The sequence below is a fragment of the Quercus suber genome, unplaced genomic scaffold, assembly GCF_002906115.3.
Source record: "Quercus suber isolate HL8 unplaced genomic scaffold, Cork oak 2.0 scaffold_535, whole genome shotgun sequence".
NCBI classification, from domain to species: Eukaryota; Viridiplantae; Streptophyta; class Magnoliopsida; order Fagales; family Fagaceae; genus Quercus; species Quercus suber.
The window spans coordinates 326905-351937 of record NW_027069983.1 but is presented as its reverse complement, the minus strand read 5'-3'; the positions used below and the strand labels follow the sequence as shown (position 1 = coordinate 351937).

General features: G+C 34.4%; 3 protein-coding genes across 5 annotated transcripts; 1 reads left to right on the top strand and 2 right to left on the bottom strand.

Annotated features, from left to right (window-relative positions):
• Positions 1-156: 156 nt before the first annotated feature.
• LOC112015233 (uncharacterized) lies at positions 157-3116 on the bottom strand. Its single transcript, XM_024047613.2, has 3 exons — positions 2371-3116; positions 906-1203; positions 157-438 (listed from the first exon to the last, which is right to left on the bottom strand). Exons 1-3 carry the CDS (start codon positions 3025-3027, stop codon positions 365-367), a joined length of 1029 nt encoding a protein of 342 aa, XP_023903381.1. The 5' UTR covers positions 3028-3116; the 3' UTR covers positions 157-364.
• Positions 3117-11040: 7924 nt separating this feature from the next.
• Positions 11041-14452, top strand: LOC112016488 (uncharacterized). Of its 3 annotated transcripts, none has more exons than XM_065763973.1 (4): positions 11041-11430; positions 12412-12524; positions 13981-14074; positions 14205-14452. In XM_065763973.1, the coding sequence occupies exons 1-3, from the start codon at positions 11268-11270 to the stop codon at positions 14059-14061; spliced, it is 357 nt and encodes a 118-aa protein (XP_065620045.1). In that variant the 5' UTR covers positions 11041-11267; the 3' UTR covers positions 14062-14074; positions 14205-14452. The 3 variants fall into 3 exon arrangements, with proteins under 3 accessions (XP_065620045.1, XP_065620044.1, XP_065620043.1); XM_065763972.1 differs by having other exon boundaries at positions 11042-11430; positions 13981-14079; XM_065763971.1 differs by having other exon boundaries at positions 11043-11430; positions 13981-14452.
• A 3341-nt stretch (positions 14453-17793) lies between these two features.
• Positions 17794-24660, bottom strand: LOC111983696 (endoplasmic reticulum oxidoreductin-2). The gene is made up of 10 exons (XM_024015353.2): positions 24171-24660; positions 23604-23723; positions 22844-23099; positions 22367-22477; positions 21533-21651; positions 20879-20983; positions 20510-20712; positions 18634-18757; positions 18138-18322; positions 17794-18021 (listed from the first exon to the last, which is right to left on the bottom strand). Exons 1-10 carry the CDS (start codon positions 24330-24332, stop codon positions 18018-18020), a joined length of 1389 nt encoding a protein of 462 aa, XP_023871121.1. The 5' UTR covers positions 24333-24660; the 3' UTR covers positions 17794-18017.
• Between the last annotated feature and the right edge of the window lie 373 nt (positions 24661-25033).

Below are 25033 nucleotides of genomic sequence, written 5' to 3'. Positions count from 1 at the left end.
TAGAAAAGCCAGATCCTTGCTTCATTGAATCTAAGAAGTTCATAGTAATTCACAACACCATAAAAGCCATTTGCAATGTCTCAGTCCCAAGAACATTTTCAAGAGCAAGCCCAAAACAACAATTTCACAAGATGCTAGCATACAGATCCATAAGCATGTTGGAAACTCAAATTATATATATTTAAATTAATATAAACAAACTACACAAGTATCATTAATGTCAAAATTTATGGGTTGGACTGATTGAACCCAACAGTTAACAGAACATCCATAAGCCCTCCAACAAGTTTAAATAAATTCCTCTACCAGCCATACAAATTTTTTTTCTTTTCTTCTTCTAGAAGCATCATTTTCTTGATGGCTATTATGAACCTTCCATCTCTTCATCCTGCTCTCCTTTTGGAATACTGCTGCTTCCAGATTCTGGTCGTTTGAAAGCTGAAAGAGAAGCAAAGAACGTATTAATAAGACTCACAATTTACAAGAACATGTAGCAAGATTGAGGAAATATCAAGCCTGGAAACCAAAGGTCACCAAAATTATACTGATGCAGAAATTCATATTATTCTAAAAGAGTGTTAAAAAAAACTGTTAAATATTACCATTTCCAAGTAATAGAAAGCATAACTTATCAAGTTTTATGATGATTCAACCATTTCCCAAAGGGCCATGAAATTACAAAGCCCAAATCAATGAAAAATGACGGAAACCAAAAATGGAAAAATCCAAAATGAGAACTACTCATAGTTTCTTGTGGAAAAAGAAAAACAAAAAGAAAATATAACACATAATTTCAATAGCAACAATTTTAAGCAATTATAAATAACAAAAGTTCGCATTGATCTTGCTAAATTTTCAGCAATGTGTCATAGGGTCAATAACAAGAGGGAATTTATTAGACTCACATTTGAGAGATGATCCAGCAAGACAAGTTAGCCTTGACTTTGTATTAGCCTCAGCCAACGGATTTGGCTTTTCCTTAATGGCCATGCGAACATCCCATACACGTACAATCCCATCCGATGATGCAGATGCCACTAAATATGGATCATCGCCAGAAACAGATCCATCACTTCTTGTGAGTACTACAATACCTTTCAAACGGACAGAATGTGCATCCTCAATGCAATATGCAACCTTCCCACTGTTTGTATCCCATGTCGTAATGCTCCGGTCCTCACCACCAGTGTATAGAAGTCCATTCTGTCAATTTTTAAAATAATCTATTAATTAAAAGCAAGAGAAGAAATTGAAAACCGAAATCTAACAATGGAGTTCAATGGAGCTTAGCCCATCACTAGAAAATAGCAACTGAAATTATCCATTCAGTTGCTTCCAGTTCCTAGGGAGAAATTTTTTCCCTTCCTGGTAATTGAAAGAGTTAAATATCAAATCTCATAAAAATAAAAGATCTTGTTAGTCCCACAATTACTCTGCCTCCTAAACTGTCAAGAAATTAAGGCTTACATCACATGTAAGCCTAAAATTGGTGATACTTTGCACAGCCTCACACATCTGTATCAATTACAAAAACTAACTTATGCTAAGAACTTCCAACCTCTCACATGTTCTAATGCTAAATCATGATGATCAAGGTGAGCATCTCTTTTCCTTTGAAGCCTCTCATATAAATAAAATTGTGAAAATTGTACAAAAAGGGATAGTTTTCAGAGGGTCTGTATGATCAATTATTGATGTTTTAATTTATCAGGTCTAGCATTTTCTTTAACATTCTTCGTAAGTATAAGAAAAACTAAATCTGGCAACTTCTATCTCACAGTTAAGGATTTTAATGAGAAAAGGAATTCCATGATCAATAGAAGAGTTAATTTGTTGTAGTTAACCCATTCAACACTGCGAGGCCATAAAATGCACAAGCAATATCAAGATGATGGTCTGGCAGACCTGAGCCTATACAATTTGCACTTCATGGAGGTGAAGCTGATTGGTTTGCCAACAACCACTAGTCCACTCTTACAAAGAAAATTTTAAATTCAATACATTTCATGAGCAAGTCAGTTTGATTGATCAAGCATTTTGATAAATAATCGAACAGGGATCCCCATAGTAAACAGTGAGAACCAATTTATGACCAACCTTAATTATGTTGCAGTATAAAGGCCATTACCTAGTTTTGGTCTTACCATTGCAACAAACAAAGACCCCTAACCTATCTAACAGCATAAATGTGGAAATGATTTAAAGGAAACTTGTGATAAGTTCAACGAAGCGCGGCATAAATGTGGTTTCAATCCCAAATGATGCTCAAAATTTCATCTTTATAATTCATATAAAACAACAGCACACAAATAAATGCAACAACAAAGCAAAGCATTAATAACAAAGCATCAATTCCGAAGACAAACTAACCTCGCCAGGCGAGGCACAAAGAACCCTTTTCTGCTTGGGATTCTCCAACTCAAAAACCAACCTAGCATCCTCAGCCTCGTGCACTCCAACCTTATCCTCCACAACCATAAAAAACTTGTCCCCACTAGCATCAAACTTAACCAAACTAGCCTCCTTATCCAACCGACCACAAAAGCTCCTCTTCCCACGAACCAAGTTAACCATAGCCAAACAACTGTCCCTAGCAACCGTCAAAGCGAGCTTCCCAGAAGGGTGGACAGAGAGATCATTGATTTGCTTCTTGTGGGGGCGAAGAGACTTGAGGAGGACAAATGGGTCGGCGTCGAAAATACAAACGGTGCCGTCGGCGGAGGCGGAGATGAGGTTGCGAGGGAAGGAAGAGAGGTGGGGCGGAGAGTAGAAGGAGAGGGAAGTGAGAGAAGCGGAGTGGTCATGGAGAGAGCCCAAGTAGGAGGCTGAGGGGAGGTCGTAGAGGTGGATTGTGTCGTCGGCTCCGCCTGAAGCGGCGGCGGCGCCGCATGAAGCTACGGTGGTGATTGGAGACTGGTGAGATGGGTAGGAGAAGAGTGGGGTTAAGGTGAGGCCATTTGGGGTTGGGTGAGGCTTGAGCTTGAAACCCCATATGTATTTCTCGTACGAACCTGCTATCAGACTCATGGTTGCTTTGCTTTCTGGCTGCCTCTCTCTCGGTTTTGCTCAATGGAAAGTTGAAAACCCTTGCAAAGAGAGGAGGAAAGGTTTTAGGGCCAAAATGGCCCTTTACCATCAATTTTTAAAATATTTGGCAAAAAAATACTGTTTCGAAAATAAACAGGAATCTACTACTTTTTCAAGTACTCGAGTTTGGTGAACTCGAGTACCCTATTTTATAGTTTCACCGTGACTGCTGAGTTGGAAATTAGTGATTAAAAAAAATTAAGTGGTACTCGAGCTTTGAAAACTCGAGTACCATGCAACACAATACTCGAGTACCTCAGACTCGAGTACCTTTTATAAAAAAAAATAAAGAAAATTTTTTTTCTACAGTACTCGAGTTTACCAAACTCGAGTACTGTGTAAATTTTTTTTTTTTTGTTTTTTTTGCTTGAGGATAATTGACAAATAAACATAAAGATAAAAATAAGTAGCTTTTCTATCTTTTTATTTATTTAAATAGAAGCATTGTAAGATATAGAGATTTTAATTTCGAAATATGAATTTAATTTCTACATTGATTAAAATTGTTCATTGTTTTCTCATAAAAATTGTTTACTATTTTCTGTATAAACTATTTCTACGATTTTACATAAAATTATTTTCTGTTCAGCATTATTTAAGAAATTGTTCTCTCTCTTTTTTGCATAAATTATTTTCTGTTCACTATTTAAAAAATTGTTCACTGTTTTCTCATAAAACACCTAGTGAAATCGTGTTTTCTAAATTTAAACGCCAAATCTGAATGCTTTTTCACGTTTCAATTTCACAATAATCGAATATATTTTTCTGCATTGATAAAATCTGTTTCTACATTTATGAAATTTTCTCTCTACACATCATATACACAGTTCATAATTTCATATTAAATCTCAAATATGGTGTTGTTCTACTTTATTAAATAGATTTGAGTTTAATTATTATTATTTAAAACTTCATATGATTTAATTGTTGTTTTTGAATTTGTAAAGTTAATTTACTACTTTCAAAATTTTAGAGTTTAATTTATTAATTTTTTTGATTGAAAAAAAAATAATTTTGAAATTATGAGTTTAATTTGTTACAAACCCTAAACTATAGGTTTGGATTGTAATATTCCCTCTCTTTTTTGTTTCTATCTCATTAGGAGGAGGTACAATTAATGGAAAATACAAATTTTTACTCCATGTGCCTAGGGTTGACATAATTTGGAAACCCTAAGTGCACGTTTGGTAGATTGTAACAGTAATTACATAAGAATAGAAATAGGTATTATAAAAAATACAAGATGCTGTAATGTAATTCTTATTACTATTCATTTATTTGGTCACAACACAATAGTAGAACTCTGAAGATAATGGAATGAAAACATTTTAAATCAAATTTAAGATATATTTTAGAAAATATCTTACTCATATAATTATACTTCCTTAAAAAAAATATTTTTTAATTTGAAAGAGAGATTAGTTATTTTTATGAATTTTTATTTTCATAATTATTATGTGTATATGAAAAGTTGTTTTATTTTGAAATATATTAATTTTAGAAATTAATACACCTACTAAGAAATAGCTATTACAACAATTTTAGAGATTACTAGTTATTTCTCAATTTAAAAAATAATTATTCATAAGGAATGACTATTGTAGAGACAGTTTTGCAGCCCAATCCCAAGATGTATGGAATCTTGGCCCAGTGAGCCTAGTATAAAAATTTGTAAAGAGTGGGTTGGAGAACTAGGCCCTAATGAATTTGACAACAGCTAGTATAGATTTAAAAGATGATCAAGCAAGAACAAGGAATATAGAGCTGAATCTATTCACTGTCCGAAGAGATATTTTTTATATAAATTAATAACAATGGGTACAAATACAATTTTGATTGCTACAGTACTCTTCTTTTTTTTTTTTTTTTTTTTTTTTGATCCTCTCCTCATGGAGGGTCTCTTATATTATATAGTTTCCCTTAGACCATCCTGATCCTAACTTTTTGATCATTTAAGACCTTACTTAAGTGCTGTCCCATAGACACCTTCTTTGGCTTTCTTGAGTTGTGGTAGCCAAGGCAGCACTGTTAAAGGGTCTTTTCCACATAGATGCGGTCAGAAAAGTAGCTGTAGTACATTTAATGCGATGGTAGCAGCTTTTCCTTAGATATTTTTGGGTTCTCTTCCTTCTCGTATTTCATGACCACATCCTTATCACTGGGGCTTCTATGGAGGTTACTTTCATCGTTGGAGTAGACATCTGAGTGATATCTATTATATCCGAAGAGGAATTCCTGATTGAACCGTCTTCCACTCATTTCTTATTTTGGAGACTCTAAACTGGAACCCTCATAACTTTTTATCCTTTCTCGGACATGCCAACATTCTCGGATAAGGCCCAAGGCCCAATACATAATTCTGGGCTCTTATCCCTACAACTATTCCTTGTAATAAAAACATAATCAAATTACTAAATAGCTAAACTATAGGAATAACTATTATATTACAGTATCTATTATAGTCTATCAACTTATCCTAATTTGGATTGAAAAAGTGTAAATATGTTTTGTAAATTCTAAATTACAAATTACATACTGTATGTTTGACATGTTTTCAATTTCATCTTTAGAGTTTCATTCTTCCATTTCAATATCTTAACTTTAATATGGTTTCAATTTAGTTATTTCGTGTATTATGATGTTTAAAAATGACATAAATTATAATATTTTCACTTTTTGAATTTAAAAATTACCAAAAAAATATGTAATTTTTATTTTTATCCTAAAAAAATAATAAACTTTTGAAAAATAAAATAAATATAATATAACAATCAATATAAAGGAAAAAAAAAAAACTTTTGAGTACTAAAAACTTAACCCTTTCATTACTTTTTTAAAATAACCAAACAAAGGTTGAAACATATAATTCACAAAAACATCCAAATTAACCTTAAAACCCACCAATAGTGTCATAGACACACACACACAATTAAAGCAGGGAAGAAGATAAATTTACTTATTTTATGACTAGAGAAAATAAAAATAAAAAGCGGGGGGGGGGGGGGGGAGTAAGTTGGAATCGATAGTCTAGGATTTGTGACATGAGTTGTGATTGTTAGAGCACCCACAGTAGATGTGGGATATGTGCCAAATGCTAAATATTTGGCACATATCCCACACCAAACACAAAAAAAGAGCTCCCATCACTGTGGCATATGTGCCAAAATTATACCACATTTGTCCGTACCGTTGCAAATTTGCAACGGTACGGACAAATGTGGTAAAAATAATAATATTTTTTATTGGTTTCTCTCTCTTCGCATTCGGTCTTAATTTCTTCTCTCTTTCTCACAGACCCAGCTCCTCCGTCTCTCCAGTTTATTCTTTTTCTCTCTCTCTCACCTCTGTTCTCTCTCACCGATTTCCTCCATCTCCACTCTCCCATCACGATCAAGCGCCAACCTCACCGATCAAGCCGCCGCCATCGCTTCTCGTTTGAAGACTCCATCGCCGCCGATCTGAAGACGCCATCGTTCTACATCGTGTCGATCTGAAGACTCCATCGCCGCCATCGCCTCTCGTTTGAAGACGCCATGCGATCTCCCTGCCTCCCTGCCTTCCTCCACTCTCGCCGACCCATCCCCTTCACTCGCCACCGACCCATTAGATGCAGTGCAGACCTATAAAATTTGCCCATCTGCCGACCCATCAAAGCTCTGTACTCAGTTAAGGTGGACAGAAAAATGGCCTGTGATCGGCAACGACGGGAATTTTTCTTGGTTCATAGGTTTTGGATTGTTGGGTTTATGGTTTCCGATATGTTGAGAAGGTGGTTTTTTTTTTTTTTTTTTTAATGTTGCCGTGGGTTTTATTTTTTGTGGTGGCTTGCGTTTCGGTTTGTGGGGCTTTTGTGGTTTTCGATTTGTGTCGTCTGTGGGTTTTGGTTTGTGTAGTGGGTGGACTTTAGTTTTTCTGGGATGTGCAGTGGGTGGTGTTGTGGCTAATTCGGCGGAGCTGTGGTCGTGGCTAGTTTGGCGAGGCTGTGACTGGGTTGGATAGGTGGCTGTGCCGTTGATAGGTGGGCGAATCGGTGATTGTGGCCGCATTGTTGTAGTAGTAGTTGTTGTTGTTGTTGCTGCGGCGGTGGTCGATGATGACATATGAGAGGGAAGGAATTTAATATATTATTTTAGTGTGTAGGAAATATTATTTTAGTGTATAGAATTGAAGGATAAAAGATCTGATAAATGAAGATGTTGTNATGAAATTTTCTCTCTGCACATCATATTTACTGTATATTCAAATATGTTATTGCATTCATAAAATCTGTTTTTTGCATTAATTAAAATTGTTCACTGTTTTCTCATAAAAATTGTTCACTGTTTTTTGCATTAACTATTTCTAGATTGGCGCAGTTATTGCACTTAAATGGTTTTGTGTTTTTCTAAATTTGTAACCATATGAATAATGACAAACTCCATGAAAGAAAAATGAATGATTCGTATAAATCACCTAATGGTAAATGCCTCGAAAAATTCAAATTAGTTGAATATAGAAATTCGAGAAAAATCAATGGAAAATCAATGAACGTAGCAAATCGTGAATGTGTACATAAGATGTACAGATAGTCTAGACTTGTTGAGAAATTTGATTTCGTTGAAAGTACAAAATAATGAAAATTCAAAGGAAAATATGTACGTTAGATGTATAGATCGTATGAATTTTTTAAAAATTTGAATTCATTGAATGTAAAAACTGTGAAAACTCAAGGAAAAATTGTATACATTAGAGGTACAGATAGTACAAATATGTTGAAAAATTTGAATTCGTTGAGTGTGTAAAATCGTGAAAATTCAAATGAAAATTGAAGAGCATACCAAATTGAGTAAACTTAATGGAAATTAATTACATTAGATGTACAGATCATCTATTTTTTTGCATTGATAAAATCTATTTCTACATTAATAAAATTTGCTCTCTGCACACCATCTTCACTGTTTTCTCATAAAAATTGTTCACAATTTTCTGCATAAACTATTTCTAGCATTTTGCATAAAATTATTTTCTGTTCAGCATTATTTAAAAAATTGTTCACTCTCTTTTCTGCGTAAATTATTTTCTGTTCACTATTTAAAAAAATTGTTCACTGTTTCCTCGTAAAACACCTAGTGAAATCGTGTTTTCTAAATTTAAACGTCAAATCTGAATGTCAAATCTGAATGCTTTTTTATGTTTAAATTTCACAATAATTGAATTTGTTTTTCTGCATTGATAAAATCTGTTTCTACGTTAATAAAATTTGCTCTATGCACATCATGTTTACTCTATATTCGAATTTGATTACTACATTCATAAAACCTGTTTTCTGCATTAATTAAAACTGTTCATTGTTTTCATAAAAATTGTTCACTGTTTTTTGCATAAACTATTTCTACGATTTTGCATAAAATTATTTCTGTTCAGCATTATTTAAAAAATTGTTCACTCTCTTTTCTGCATAAATTATTTCCTGTTCACTATTTAAAAAAATTGTTCACTGTTTTCTCATAAAACACCTAGTGAAATTGTGTTTTCTAAATTGAAAATCCAAATCTGTATGTTTTTTCATGTTCAAATTTCACAATAATCGAATCTGTTTTTCTGCATTGATAAAATCTATTTTGATACACATTTTGTCAAATTATCCAACAATGATAGATTGTGATTGGTTGTTTATCTCTTTCTAATAAACTCACTATTTTTTCTACTTCACCTACAGTCTACCATGTAGAAGTATAGAACAAGTGTGACAAAATGGGTAGAAATTAGAGATGATTTGAATACAGTGAATCATAATGTACTGAAAATTTCCCTTTATTACATTTTTTATTATTATTATTACTCCTTATTTAGTTTATCTAAAAAGTTAAACATTTTTGGGTTTATCCAAAAATCTATGCTACGAAATACATTGTAGGAAATCAAGACCAAAGAACTGCCAAAATAAAAATTGAGCTGCATTGTTGCTGTACTTAAATAAGTTGTCATAAGTAGCATAAATTACCAACCAACCAAAAAAAAAAAAAAAACAGAAACTACATCCACCTGATCAAATAAAGGTGGTAGGTTGGGTTTTCAGTTTTCACATACAACTTCGAAGCAGGTTCTTGACCAAATATTTTGTTTCTTTAAAGCCTTTCAATATCAGATTTGTTATATACTTTCCTCTATCTAGGGGCTGAGAGAGAATAGAATCTATATTTGTTATATACTTTTCTGCGTAAAGTATTCTCTGTTCACTGTTTAAAAAATTGTTTGTTGTTTTCTCATAAAACACATAGTGAATCATGTTTTATAAATTTAAAATTGATAAATTTAAAATGTCCATTATTCATATGGTTACATATTTAAAAAAACACAAAAACCATTTAAGTGCAATAACTGCGCCAATGCTAAAAACAGTTTATGCAAAAAACAGTGAACAATTTTTATGAGAAAACAGAGAACAGTTTTACTTAATGCAAAAACAGATTTTATGAATGCAGTAAGCAAATTCGAATATACAATAAACATGATGTGTAGAGAGCAAATTTTATTAATGTAGAAATAGATTTTATCAATGCAGAAAAAGAGATTCGATTACTGTGAAATTCAAAAATGAAAACGCATTTAGATTTGGCGTTTAAATTTAGAAAACATGATTTCACTAGATGTTTTATGAGAAAACAGCAAAAAAAAAAATTTAAACAGTGAACAGAGAATAATTTACACAGAAAAGAGAGTGAACAATTTTTAAATATGCTGAACAGAAAATATTTTTTGCGGAATACTAGAAATAGTTTATGCAGAAATTAGTGAACAGTATATCATGTCCTACTTGAGCCAAAATCCATCTTACAACAGTTTAAAATGACGTGGTAAAATGATAAAGTAAGTGTTTGATGTTGTAAAATGGCATAATTTTTAGAACATCTGCTACGGATGCTCTTAGTTAGTGAATTCAATGGGTTGCAATTGATACGAGTTGGGTCACAAGGAGTCTCTACTATTATATGAGTTGCAATTGGTTCCTATTACAAAATGGCTTATGTTTAGTGCACTAAAGTATTTTAGGGCCACGATATGGCTAATTTTGGGCAAATATTGTGTCCATATCACATCCAAATTTAGTACATTAAACAAAAAAGGGTTTTTTTTTTTTTTTGGGTGCTATTTGGTCTGATTGTGCTAACATTTTCGTTATGTAGCATTATAATCAAACATATAAGTTAAGTAGCATTTGGAGTCTCTATAACTCGAGTTCAGAGTGGTAGCAAAGTTGAGATGGACTAAAAATCCACGTGGAGCTCTACGCTTAGAGACTTGAGTCCCTTCAATGGCCATTTACACACACACAAATAATACATAGTTTAGGGGAGAGAAAATTACCACATATTGATTTGGCGAGTACAATCATTGTGTTGGTACTTCTCTACTACCTTCGCTACTTCGAAGCACCTAGTTCCTCTCTTGTTTTTGGACTGGAGCACAAGTCCCCGTCCATTTCTAGTCAAGCCAGCTAGGCACAAAAGGAGAGAATCTTGGGGGTTCTCTGAATCCAATTGCTCCAATGATGAGTTGATGTTCAGGTAGGAGTATTTTGAAGTCAAATAAGAGGTTAGATTTGAGAGGAAAGCGAGTTTAGCTAAACTCGAGTTTCAAAATGAGCTATATAACAAAATAACTTTTGATAGAGATTTTTCAATGATAGATTTTATTTATTTATTAAAACTGAATATAAAAAAGCCCGGCTAGAAATACCAGACAATATTACAAAAGTCTAGACTTTGGATGAAATTTGAAAAAAAAAAAAAAAAAAAGATAAAGTGCAATACACCTAATGCAATTCACCTGTTCTCTCACAAATTTTTTTACATTTTTTTTTTTTTAACTTTCTTTTAATATATTTTATTAATCCTGTCTCTATATATGTGGGAGGCGGTACTGGGCAGGCCTGCACTTGACTTAGACTTTGAAATCACTAACTACGATGGTGACCATTCATCAATTACGGTTGAGGTGTGGACGCTGGACTGGACAGTGGACACCCATATATATCACTTTTACTAGTTACATATATACATACAACTTTTCTCGGTCCGTCCCATAATGTCACTCACGCTCGCACGCTCCTAATTAAACGAAACTAGTCCCATATTTCTCTTTCTTTTGTTCTTTTTGGGGGACATCACAACACACAGGCCGACGTTGTTCCAAGAATCATGTCTCAAGACCCTAAACAAGCTCCTCCTCCTCCTCTTCCTCCAGTTACGCCGTCTCAGCCAACTCCTGCCGCCCCGCCTCAGCCGGATTCGACTCAGGCCGACCCAAGTCGTCCTCCGCCGCCACCAACTCCACCACCACCACCTTTCGATCCCAGTCGAAGTACATTATTCTCTATCTTTTTATTTTTTTATTTTTTATTTTTTATTAAATTTCTCTATTTACCATATTATCTCACCCACTATACTTCGATTTCCTTTAGGTTTGTTTCAAAACATGGAATTAATTTGAATTTTGGTGATCTTTCTTTTGGGTTTCAATTTTGGATTTTTTGTGGGTTTTAGTCCTTTTTTATGTAGAATGTGGCGCACTCAGATTTTGACCCATGAATTAATTTTTACGCTATTGTTTGGGCTGGCTTACTTTCTTTCTTTCTTTGCTTCTCTTTTTACCAGGAAACTAACACAATTTTTTGTCAATTCAAAACCCGCTTAAAGTGTGTATGTGCTAAAAAGGGGATCTTTTATATCAATTACATGGTATTTTACCATTGTAGTTGTGGGTTTGACTTAATTTTGCTGATTTTACCTGGGATTAGTGGTATCAACATTGTCTCCCCCATGAACCCAAAAAAAAAAAAAAAAATATATATATATATATACAATTTCAAAATTTTTTCTTTTTGTATAATGCAATTAATGGATCCATGATAAGATTTTTGGGAACCATGAAAATTAACAAGTTTTCTTTGAAGTTATGGACTTATTTCTTGCCACTTATGGATATGCCTACATATGTATTTTTTTTTTTTTTTAATAAAGTTTTGTCAGCATGATTTCTCTGAACACAAATTTTAAAGTTTCATACTTAATAGACCTATGCATATTTTTGATGTTAGTTACATACATACCTTACATGCCAAGATGGAATTTAAGGTTCTTCTTAGTTTAAACAATTTGATTATTGATATGAGATCAGACGCGCATGGATATTTTAAAAATAATATTAACATTCCAGACAGCGTCAAAATTTTGTTTCTTCATGAGTTGTTTGGCTTAGTTTTCTGTGTTTGTTATAGAAGCTGACTTATGATCCATCTTTTTCTCTATATCTCACAATTGCCACATTTTTCTTTCTTTGAAGTGATTGGCATAATTAAAAGGAAGGCCTTGATAAAAGAGTTAGCTGCGCTATACCATGCTGAGTGTCTCACTTATTGTCAAGAGCTTTTGGAACTTCAAAAAAAATGGGATGAGGTTAGAAATACTGCCTTCCTATTTCAGTTGTGCATTTATATGCTGCAATGTTTTCACTTTGTATTATATTTCATAATCTTGACTTGAAAATGTATAGTCATAAGTGTAAAAAGTTTCTTATTTAAAAATTGATTAGATAACTACCCATTAAGCTGGTTATTGGTCTCCTTGCACATTTCCAACTCGGATTTGTCCATGTGTGGACTTTAGCAAGTTATGCGTATGGTCTTTTCTCAACCTCATTATGTCTGTAGGTTGCCAAATTGGAATATCTGAGTGGTTGTGGATATCTTATAACCTATTGACAAAAATGGATTTCTTATAGTTTTGCTTTCATACATATCACTCTTGAACTGGTCTTAAAGGCCTTGATTTGGGTTTTTTTTTTGGGGGGGGGGGCGCGGCTGAGAAAGGACAAGTCATGTATGGTCTTAAAATTTTGAAGGCAAGTCTTTTATAACCTTCCTGCAAATTATCTAGGATCTCTTTTTAAGCTAGAACCTCCTCATTTGGAGAGGTGACACAGACTTTTGAGTTATTTTCCTTGAGGGTGATTTGATAATGGACCACGTTCATAGGGTGAGAATTGGTGTTGGGTTTGGATTATTCTGTTTTTCAAATATTGTCATGTCATGTTGACCACAGGGTGAACTGAAGGGCCTAGGTAAGACATGAGAGACATTTGAGGAGACCATCTTGATTGTAATTACTTTAGATTGATAACTTTAGTGCTAAGAATTTAGACACTCTATTTTTGCATCTGTTTAATCTTCGGGTGCCTCAGATAAAACGACACTGTAAAATAATGATTGCAAGTGTCCTAGTACATTTCATGGGCCTATGATCATTCTTTTAAACAAAAATGGAATAAAATCATCAAAATTCTTTAAAGTTCATGTAGGAACATTTAGTTGTCCATCAAACATCTCTAGTATTCATTCCTTCTAGCTTTTTTTTTAGCTCTCCCTCACTTTCAAGATCATAATGCAGATAATCAACAAATCAGATCAGATGGAATTTAACCAACCCATGCTAGCCATATAGGTGCCATGTGGCTCCAACATTATCTAGCTCAGTAGTTGATAATTTGCTATGTTTACTTCTGCACTTGTGCTGCCGCAGTGTTCAATTTAGCATACAGATTTAAAAAATGCTGCTATAATACTTTTAATACATAGGTTTTATTTATCTGACTTGTTTTTATGATAGTGCGGTCATGGTTTGACTGCTTGCTTGTCCATTAGGGTCTAATCTTACCCCTTCTTTAAGTGGTGCAACTTTCATGATACTGACAATTGTTTCTTGTAAATCCTATCCTAGAGCTCATTTTCAGCTGTAGGAATTTCATTGCTGTGTTTTTGTGTTAAAATGTTAATTGATCTAGATTTTTCAATATGATAAACTGCCTTAAATCTTAATTATTTCTCACTTAAGTGGGTCTTTAAAATGCTTGCAGCCATTTATTGACTTGAAGGCTCCAGACATTTCAAGGAAAGAGACAATGAGGCCACCCAAACGTCTAAAAAAGGCCCGCTAGGCATTGATATAACGTAAGGTTTGGCATCGTGATCTTGCTTATGCATTACAAATTCTTGTTGGTGTGTCCAGATTTTCCTAGATCCCCTTTGCTAAGCTTATATAACGTAGATTTTACATAGGTTACAGTTCCTTGTTTTACAGTTTGCTATGTAATCAGTCTTTCATGGGTTTTTTGCATCTACTAGTGAAGCAATTTCTAAACCACTTGTTGCTGAACGAAGTGGGCAAGAGAGAGGGGTGGTTCTTTAAGAGATGTGTATATTCATATTGGTGAACTGTGTTGTACATAGTACATGGGTGCTTTGGTCAAATAGGGACCGATTTAATTTGATGTTATGAGAAAATGTATTGCCTATATTATCATTAATTGGATGCTTGTGTGCTTCTTAGCTCTTCGACTTTTTCTCTCCTTTACATACATATATGGTTATGGATTTGATTTGTTTTCTAGTCACCAATTTTACATTGATGATTTGGTTTGAAAGCTTCATGTACAACCGAGGAAGTATGGACGGCACGGGATTAAAATGGTTATATACTAATCAGAGTGTAATTCTTCACCATTTAGAAATTAACCCTCGGTTCTGTTTTGCACACGCACGTACTGGATCTTTTTTGAGTAAGGACAATGAATAATTTTTGGGGAAAATTATAATTTAAACTCCATAACCATAATTTAAGCATGGTTTCCAATAAGTTTCACACATTTAGAAGTTTTTAAATTAAACCCTATACTTTTAGCAACATTTCAATTCAAATTATAAATCTATTTAACTAAACAAAAGATGCTGTGTGAATATTTTAACACTAATTCAAGAGTTTTTTCATTCGATAATGTAAAACTTTTTTTATTTCCAGTGGTGCTTTTCTGTTTATTAACATTTTCGTTTACATTAAAATTAAAAAAAAATTTGATTGGTATGACCCATGGTTTAATCTTATATGTATTATAAAGTATCACAAATTCTGGGAAAAACCAAAGTTCTAGATTCGATATGGGATGACTTAGTATTTCTTCATTCATTCCCATCCAATCAAAGAAAAAACCTTGTTGATTGGATGGGTTAATTTTCTGATCTTGATAAATCGTCAGATAAAAAATGTATATCTATTATGTATGAACTTAAATTTTTTTATTTTTTTTGGATAGAGTATGAACTTAATTATACTCCAACCTATACTGCTTCATTTTATTTAAACACTAGTAATGCCAGTTTATCTATTAAATATGAAATTGAATTTACTCCAAGCCATAATACGTCATTTTATTTAAACACTAGTAATGCCAATTCGGTGATCATTTCTTTGTATGTTGATGAACGAGAATTATGACACAATACAATACACAGTAGAGGTAGAAATCATGACCATGAGCATGATGTAATAAACCAGTAAGAACATACTCTAGAATTGAAACTAATCTATGGCAACTTGGGAAATCACAAAACGTGTCATGTATTAAAATAGTTTTTGACAATATTTTGTAAGATAATTTTTTTTTTACATAATTTCTTGTTGCATACGCATCAACCACACAACACAGACCAGAAAAAGAAGGGGGCAAATTCACCATGGTATATGCATGAAACCTCCAATTAGACCACTCATCCTCCTTAAAAAAAGAATGATAATAAAGGACAAGTTCCCATCCTACCACGAATAAAGATATTGATTGCGATTCTAGGATTCAGTATTGGTAAAACTGATTGTAATGGGTCAATTTCATCGCCTCGTGACATGTCTCGATAGACTAGATGCTCTTTGTTCTTGAACCCGAGCTCAAGATGGAGAGCCAAACCCAAGTACTCACATCAACGCACACAATGATGAAGGCCAGCGACATGTCGTAGAAGCTACACAAATGAAACGAGACCACAGACAAATGGGTTAAACTAGAATCAACTAGTGAATACGACTTGCCTTTGAGAGAGAGAGAGAGAGAGAGAGAGAGAGAGAGAGAGAGAGAGAGAGAGAGAGAGAGAGAGAGAGAGAGTGTGTGTGTTTTGCCTGTGATATCAAGCATGGAGAAAACTGTGTTTTGCCTGTGATATCAAGCATGGAGAAATTTTTTGGCATTTTATTTGGGTTAGAGTGATTTTCATCACTTATCACTCAATTTCCATAACTCATAACTTAAAAAATTTGAGTTAAAGTTGTGGAAAATGAGAATATCTTTTTATTATTTCCAGATTATAAAAACAGAGTTACCATGACAATCTTGTAATTTTGCTCAACTAAACAGACTCATACATATGTATTGTCACCATCAAGTACAGAGTACTAATTGTGCACTCCAACGGTTCTTTTACAGTGCAAGTATCAGCATTTTGTTTTCCCTTACTTTTCCTTACTTCAACTTTTCCTTAACATTTGTTTTGGTTTCCATTTTGTTGGGTTTCTGAAAAAGTTAATTGAACATTTTCTGAAAACTCTTGCATCTGAGATTCCGAAGTAGCGAAGAAGATCTCCATCTTCTTCTTCTTCTTTAGATCTTGGCCTAGCACAATCTGTAGTTTGGTCTTTGCTCTTGGGTGTCCGTGTGCGTTGTGAAAGTTGTAGTGGTCTCGCATCTCGATTGGTTGCAAGAAGCCGTGGGCCTCTTATGAAAGATCTTAGAAGAGTTATGGAAACCTCCATCCAAACACATTGCAAGTAGAGTTATGGAAAACTTTTGAGTTACAAATATGAGAATTGAGTAATGAATTAGAGCGATAAGATTTGAGTGTTAGTGCCCATTTCGGCCAACTCTCTATCATCTTTCTTTGGCTGAGTGCATGTATTTCCACGATGCTCTTTTTTCCAATTATAAAGTATGGTTAAGTCATCCTACTCACATTGGACCTAGTGCCCAGGTGGTTTGGCCGATAGTGGGCCAAGAAATATTGAATGGTGATGTAGGTAGTGGTTTTCGAGGAATACAATTTTTTTTTTTTTTTTTTTTTTTTTTCAGATTTGGCGAGCATCTATCATACATAGCCTTGTATTTGGCTCACGAGTACAAATTTTATTGAGGGAGTAATTTTAATCTCTTTGGTAGGTGAAACGGCTTCATGGTTCAAAAAATCTCTTCTCAAAACAAAAGTTGTTCAAGAAAAAATCATTAAAATCATCTTTCAAGGAGCTGCTAGACTTGAGTAGTTGGTTTTAAGGGAGATACTAAAACCATTTGATTTCATCCCAATCGAGTTAAATTGGTTACCCAAATCCTACTTGCATACGTCCCGGATAAAATTGACTTAATTTAAAACAACTTAGTAGTATTGTGTTGAAATTGCTAAATTGAGGATTATGTCAGTTGACAATTGACATTAATGGTGATGAACAAACATCTATTGGTAGGTCATTTTTTTGGCAAAAATTAACTGGTGTTTCAACACTTTAAGCTAGTTTTCAGCGTGTGCTTGGTTTGCATAGTGCATCATCCTTGGGGCTCATGGATTGCAAGTGCTCCAAACCCATTTGCTAATTTTTCTTTGAGGCTCAGGGTTTATGAATGAAATCTCTCTTTTGCACTCCAAATCACATTTCTCTGAATTCCCCAATGAGCTTTTCTCACATTGAGATAGAGAAAGTAAGGATACTGGGCTCAAGTTCATTTAGACTAGTAGCTAGTAGCATTTGGACCTCCTAATTTTGCTTCAGCCGTTTGTTTTGGGCTTCTCAAAGAAAGACCCCAAACACCCATAATTACCCCTAAGTGTATACCAAAAGGAAATAAGAAACAAAGATATTGAAGAAAATGCAGAACTTTATGCTCTTGAACTTCCAAAATTTTCAAATCCGAAAAATTACAAATTTACCACCTCAAAGGGTCTTGAAATGGTTTTTTTACACTTTCTATCATATCCTCTTTCCATGGGGCCATTCTCTCTTAAACCCACACTGCACTTTCCTATAACGTATTCCTTTCAACGTAATGTATAGCTGTTTCAAACTAAATTCACCGATTACTACTTACCTGCAAGTAACATAAACAAAATCAGACAACACAATCTCTTTAGCTAAATTAAGAATTAAATTTAAAAAGGAGACAGAGAGAGACACAGAAGGGTGCTAATAGAGAGTAGGGTATACCTCAGTTTTTTAACTATGAATGTCCTTATCATTTCCCATAATCTACTCGGAGAACTGGGTAAAGAAATCTGCCCCTCCATAATCATTTCAGCTGAAGGTCCCATTTCATGGACAAGCTTGACAGACTCTGACAGTCGATTCAGTAGGTTCATCAACGCAATCACTTCATTCCGTTGCAATTGCAGCTGTGAAGGCCAATGCAAAATGCTTTAGTGTTTAAAAGGAAAAAGAATATAGTTTCGCTCATGAATAAACCAAAGTGGCATGATATGTTACTTTCTTAGTTTTAAATTTTTGCAAAATGTCTTGTATAAGGGTCACCATCTTAGAAGTACCAATTTTGGAAAAAATATTCAAGAGGCTTATAAAATATTTTTCTTTTAGAGAAATTCATAGATACTAGTACCATTGGAAGATCAGCAGGTGACAAAAAACGTGACATGCTACCTAAAGATAATTTGAAACTTCAAAATTACTTAAGGAAATAGATACTTACATTCTGAAGCAAGTGTTCCCGACCATTAACAGAGAAGAGGATTTTCAACGCAGTACCCAGCCCAAGGACCTGAAGCTTTCCCCACAGACGACACTTCTCACATCCTACACAGTCCATTATTGCACTGCAATGCCAATGAGGATTTGTTATAACATTTCCAAAGGCATGGGCCAGTCATATTAGCAGTAAAGAAATCAAAGTGAGTGGAAATATGCAGAGTAGAACTTGTTCTACAGTTTCTCCAGCTCTGAGAGATATTTAATGCTAAGAGCGGCAACGCTATGATACTAGACAAGGATTGAGAACAACATTCTAAACAAACAATAACTACATAGTGCATTTGGTTTGGTGGAACGGGGAGAGGGGAAAAATGAAGGAAAAAGATGGAAGGAAAAGGTATTTTCATTATCTAGTGGTAAGGAGAAACAGTGAACAGAGAGATTTAGGCAGATGCAAGGCCCATACATTTGTTCCCTCACAAAGTGGGCAGAAAGGGAGGTAAGGAAGCAGCTTATACCATGAGATTACCTCCATGCCCCTTGTACTTTATGCCAACATATCCTTTATAAAAGGGCATATAAGTCGGACAAACTAAACAACGGAAAAACATTCTCCTCTCCTTCTTACCTGGGTTCTCCCTATCTAGACATCTAAACAGAGAAACATCTTTCCTTCCCTCGCCCTTTCTTAATCCACTCCATTTCCTATGATGCCCCCAAACTAGGAAGCATGGACACTTCATTTGGGGGGCTGTACCTTTGTTGGACATGGGATACGTCTGGGACACTTTTGCAAGCATGTCCCAGCTGTATCCTTTCTCTTTTCTATTTTGAAAAATTGCTAGACATGGCCAAGACACATGAGAGACACTTATCTTTTATTTCATTTTAGTTTCAATCATGAACACTTATCTAGCAATCTTTTATTTACTGTTTTGGATGTTATTCTTGGTTTGTATTCTATTGTATAAACATCATTATTAGTCATGAATTCACTTTAGTATCCATTATTGCTCTTAAATTGATATGTGTTCAACATTATAAGAAAAGTANAGGGAGGTAAGGAAGCAGCTTATACCATGAGATTACCTCCATGCCCCTTGTACTTTATGCCAACATATCCTTTATAAAAGGGCATATAAGTCGGACAAACTAAACAACGGAAAAACATTCTCCTCTCCTTCTTACCTGGGTTCTCCCTATCTAGACATCTAAACAGAGAAACATCTTTCCTTCCCTCGCCCTTTCTTAATCCACTCCATTTCCTATGATGCCCCCAAACTAGGAAGCATGGACACTTCATTTGGGGGGCTGTACCTTTGTTGGACATGGGATACGTCTGGGACACTTTTGCAAGCATGTCCCAGCTGTATCCTTTCTCTTTTCTATTTTGAAAAATTGCTAGACATGGCCAAGACACATGAGAGACACTTATCTTTTATTTCATTTTAGTTTCAATCATGAACACTTATCTAGCAATCTTTTATTTACTGTTTTGGATGTTATTCTTGGTTTGTATTCTATTGTATAAACATCATTATTAGTCATGAATTCACTTTAGTATCCATTATTGCTCTTAAATTGATATGTGTTCAACATTATAAGAAAAAGTAGATGCTTAACAATATTTAAAAATATAAATAAATATATATTTAATAATTAATTAATATGCGTATCCTGCTGTGTTGTGTCTAATATTTCAAAAATTGTCGGGTCACCGTGTCATACCCTTGTCCATGTCTATGCTTCATAGCCCCAAAGTGTTAAAAATGAATTCTAGAAACATCTTAAGACACTATCCAGAATGGATCCAAGATTTTTTTCTCCCTTCTTCATAAGTAAAAACAATCAATGATCAAATGGCTAATGAGAAATACCTTATGTTTCTGAATTGCTTTTGTATTTCCTGCTTTAGTTCAGGTCCACGTTGGCCTTTCCACAACTTAGCTTCGTCAAATGGGACTGGGCATGCAGCTTGCAATTTGGGATTAAAAAGTAGCTGTCTTATCAAGGACTGTGTCTTCAAGTCCTCAGTAGGGTTAGCAGTATCATACTCAGCATGTTCCAAATAATCTGCTGCCTGAAATGCATTCAGCAAAAGATTACCACTGGGATGAATTTTAATTCATTATTATAACCCCATCAAGGCACACAGTTTATGTAACAGAATATTCCATCAAGCGAAAAAAATTTCTCACATAAACAAAATATGGCACTTTAAGAACAACTCTAGAGCTTATACTCACCTTTGTCACAGCTCGGAGAACAAAGAGATGTGTAAAGTACAAGTTTCTGACACGATCTGGATATCTTAGGACCCTATCATACATCAATGAGAGATTTTGACCCCACTGGAAATAAGCAAATAAAAAGGAAAAAATAAAGAATGGTCAGATCTTTCAATACATTATCATTCATAAACTAAATTAAGGAAGGTTATACATAGACCCCAGTGATGGGAACGATTTCTCATCCTTTACCCTATAAAGCATCTAAAACTACCCACCACTAGTGCAAGTGTTCTCTGAAGCAAGTTACAGCCCAGATCATGTAATTGAGGCACATTTTCATTCTGCACTAACTTAAATATGGAGCATCTGAGAGATTATAACCTAAAAACTCCAATATACCAACAGTATTTTATTTTATAAATGAATTTGCCATATGTTTATTAAGGAGATTGAAGAAAAAAATTAAAACAACTTTACCAGGTATGTACATATAAAAATTTCAGTGTGTATATAAAGGGCTTAGCCAACAAGTTGCATTGATCACAGGTGTAGAAACTATACTGATCACATGGGTCAAATATGCAATTTTTATGCAAACACCATGTGAACTGTCTATCTTCAAAAAGCAAAAAGATAATTGTCTAAAGGTATGCAAAATTAGAATTGTACTGAGTTTGTAGCTTCATCGAGTAGATAATCAGCAGCTATGTGAATTGAAATTGAGGAGTGAAGACCAGATATCAGTTTGTACAAAATTTTTTCCTCTTGGCATAACTCTTCAGATGGATCTGCAGAAGTTGAAAATCAACAAAAAGGTAAGGATTGATTACTCATTATGAAGCAAGAAAACTCACATCATAACAGCCCCCCCAACCCACCCCCCCCCCCCCCCCCAAAAAAAACCCCTCAAAAAAAAACTACCCACACAAAAATATGGAGAAACTGGAAAAACTCTCAAAGAAGACCACAGTTAAATTCTAAATTACCATTTGCCACTAGATAATCAAGTATAATGATGCAAATTTAACTGTCATCATGAGACAGTACTTCAACAATAATTCCCCCCAAAAAAAAGGTAAGAAAATTCACTAGAATCAGTGTCTTGTCATCTTCAACATAAGTAAAGATGTAATGTCCTATGTCCTCATCATAAATGCAAATCATTGTTAGGAGCTCAACAGGCACTGACAATAAAGAGACAAAGATTGCAGTGGGAACCCAGCATATGGGTGAAGTAGGCATGTTAATCACCAATTTTAGAATAACATTGCAGCTCTTCATAACGAATTCAATGAAGGGTTTCCCAAAATATTCTATGGCAAGGGCGAAGGCAACAGTTATGAAGAGGCAGAGAGAGAGAGAGAGAGAGAGAGAGAGAGAGAGAGAGAATAGCAACATTTAACAATAGAAATTAATGATGAACATAAAAATAAATTATGCCCTGTGAGATAGAGAACAAGTATTATCAATGAACCTTTGGCATACACAAAGAGGACAACTTACATTTGGGGCAGTTCTCACTATAGACAGAATCCCAAATCCTTCTAGCAGATGGACCTGTGTAACCAGTATAGCGCTCAGGATTGAGTTGTAGGTTAACATATGTCATCTCAGCTGCAAATGTAAATGGGTATCATTTATAAGCCATAAGACAATCTTCATAGAATATAATTAAACAATGAATGCTATCTACATTTTCTGTATTTGACATTTACATCAACAATAAAGGATCCCCTCCCATTTAACACTCTAGTTTCCTTCCAATTTTAATCTGGATGTACAACATGGGGAACTCAAAAAATCCGATAGTCTTAAAACACACACGCACACACACAAAATCAAATGAATGCCAAGTTTCGCACTTGGCTAAAATTGGAGGGAATCGGAGGATTTAAATGGGAGGGGATCTTGTCCCAATATTTATATATTGATAACAACAAAAAAAACCAATGAATTGTGCAGGAAAAATATGACACTAACAATTATCAGTTTCGTCATCATTTGTCCAGGGATTGTCTGTTTCTGTCCAGCCTCTGAAAGCTTTACTATCTATTGTACGATCCACGGCTGCCTGTGGCTTCCCTTCTTGACAGATAGGATCATCTGGTGAGAGGACATTACGGGGCTCCTTAAATAATTCAGGGAACTCACTTTCTGGGCATTCACAAACACTGCAATCCCGCAGACGGCACATACCATCATCAGGCCAGAAAGGACAGTCACACCACAACTTAACCTACCATAAATAAGATTCACAAGGACGATCAGCTGAGGACAACACCAAATTTCAAGAACAGAAGCAAGCAACAATGCTTGAAAATTTTCTATATATATATATATATATATTGGTAAGTTACATATGCATCTACTGCATCTTGGTCACATGACCTCACCCTCTGTCTCATTATTATGGGAGACTCAAGGTAAACGTATATTCAGGCTATTCAAATTTACAATCTTGAGAAGAATATCGCATATGTAATCAATCATATAGATTAATATTTGGTATGTAATCAACAAAACTTCTAAAATCTCCAAAAGATCCATGCCTTGTTTCTTATGCAGATACCTTAACACCACGCTGATATTAATACTAATACTGTAGTAAAATTCAACTATATAATGATCAAAATTGTGCTAAGCATTACTTTCAAAAAATGATTATTCAATAGATGGATCACATATTAGTTCTTATATAATCAGTCTACTTGTAGCCAATAAATCAAAACAACTGGCAAACCTTGAAATACCGGAAGAACGGGGTTTTAACAAGCTCTTGGAGCGATGGATGCAACACTTCCTTATTAAGTCGGTCCACAGTCTCGTAATCACAACAACAATCCTCAACAATCCCAGTATACTGCACAAATTGCAAAACCCAAAAACCCAGTTAACAATACATAATCATAAAGAACTGAAATTTGAATCAAACCCAGTTCTAATTTCCCCATCTCAAAGTCTAAACACAACAAAAGTCAGGTAACATGACAAAACTTGTTCAAAGAATTGAAACACAAATTGCAAAACCCAAAAACCCAGTTAACAGTACATAATCATAAAGAACTGAAATTTGAATCAAACCCAATTCTAATTTTTCCCATCTCAAAGCCTAAACACAACAAGAATGGGGTAATATGACAAAACTAGTTCAAAGAATTGAAACACAAATGCATTGACATGAACAGTGACTAAACACAACACAACCAAACATTCCCATTCCTTCCTGCATATACTTTCCTTCATTTTCTCAGTACCCAAACAAGAGAAGAAAAGAGAAATGACACACGCAGAGAGGTTGAGAATTGACCTTGGCGCAGTGACAAGGCTTTTGTCGAAAGAGAGACAATCCAGTAGAGGATTTGGAAGAGAGAGCCATAGCAACAAAGAGAACGACGAGAGTTCCAAACACCGCCATTAATCTCCATCGCTTTCCACGGACCTTGGTTTCAATCTCTGCTTTCTTCACCATCGAGAAAAAAAAAAAAAAAAATCTCAAAATTCCAGCGCTCGGCGTTACTTTTGAGGAAAATGGAATAAACGCAAAGTGGTTCTCTGTCTTTTTCTCTCTCTGTGTGTGTGAGTTTTTGAAGAGTAAAATTAGTTGATGGTAATAAATAGGCTGTGTGCTTTAAATGGATGGTTTTGGAATTTACTTTTCTTGGGATTTGGTTTTTCCAATCAAAATGTAGGAATTTTGTGGAAAATTGGGAAAATCTGTAAGAAACCCCAGACACTAAGGAAATGAAAAATTGGTGGGCGGTGTGGTGTTGATGGTTTTTAATTTTTGTTTTGTTGAATTCAACGGTTCAGTTCAGACGAGGAAAAGGAGTGAGTCGTAGAAAATCAAAATCAGGGGTAAAAAGGGGACTATTTGGGTTCGAATGTTCTAGTAGTTGGGTTTGGTTGGACTAAGCCTATTTATACTTTAAAGTAAAGCCCAGCCTACAGTTGACTTTTACAAGTTCTTTATTAGGAATTTAGGAGTACTTCTCTTTGTTTAAAGTGAATGTATTGTATAGTTTTGATAAAATAGTATGAATCAAAAAGAGTATTTAGTACTTTTTTTTTAATTAAAATTTTTAAATATTATAATACTTTATATATACTAGAAATAAAATTTTAACAATAAAAGTGAAATATGTTGTTTTAATTTCAAGTGAAATAAAGGGG

Bases quoted from the DNA above. Each gene is read 5' to 3' on its own strand.
- LOC112015233 (XM_024047613.2), bottom strand. From the start codon at position 3,027: ATGAGTCTGATAGCAGGTTCGTACGAGAAATACATATGGGGTTTCAAG. The intron at 1,204-2,370 runs GTTAGTTTGTCT...AAAAATTGACAG, and splicing joins TTTGTGCCTCGCCTGGCGAG to AATGGACTTCTATACACTGG. The intron at 439-905 runs GTGAGTCTAATA...CTTCTCTTTCAG, and splicing joins TGCTGGATCATCTCTCAAAT to CTTTCAAACGACCAGAATCT.
- LOC112016488 (XM_065763973.1), top strand. From the start codon at position 11,268: ATGTCTCAAGACCCTAAACAAGCTCCTCCTCCTCCTCTTCCTCCAGTT. The intron at 11,431-12,411 runs GTACATTATTCT...CTTTCTTTGAAG, and splicing joins ACCTTTCGATCCCAGTCGAA to TGATTGGCATAATTAAAAGG. The intron at 12,525-13,980 runs GTTAGAAATACT...AAATGCTTGCAG, and splicing joins TTCAAAAAAAATGGGATGAG to CCATTTATTGACTTGAAGGC.
- LOC111983696 (XM_024015353.2), bottom strand. From the start codon at position 24,332: ATGGTGAAGAAAGCAGAGATTGAAACCAAGGTCCGTGGAAAGCGATGG. The intron at 21,652-22,366 runs GTAAGTTGTCCT...CAACTTCTGCAG, and splicing joins TAGTGAGAACTGCCCCAAAT to ATCCATCTGAAGAGTTATGC. The intron at 18,758-20,509 runs GTATTTCTCATT...TTGGCATTGCAG, and splicing joins AAGCAATTCAGAAACATAAG to TGCAATAATGGACTGTGTAG.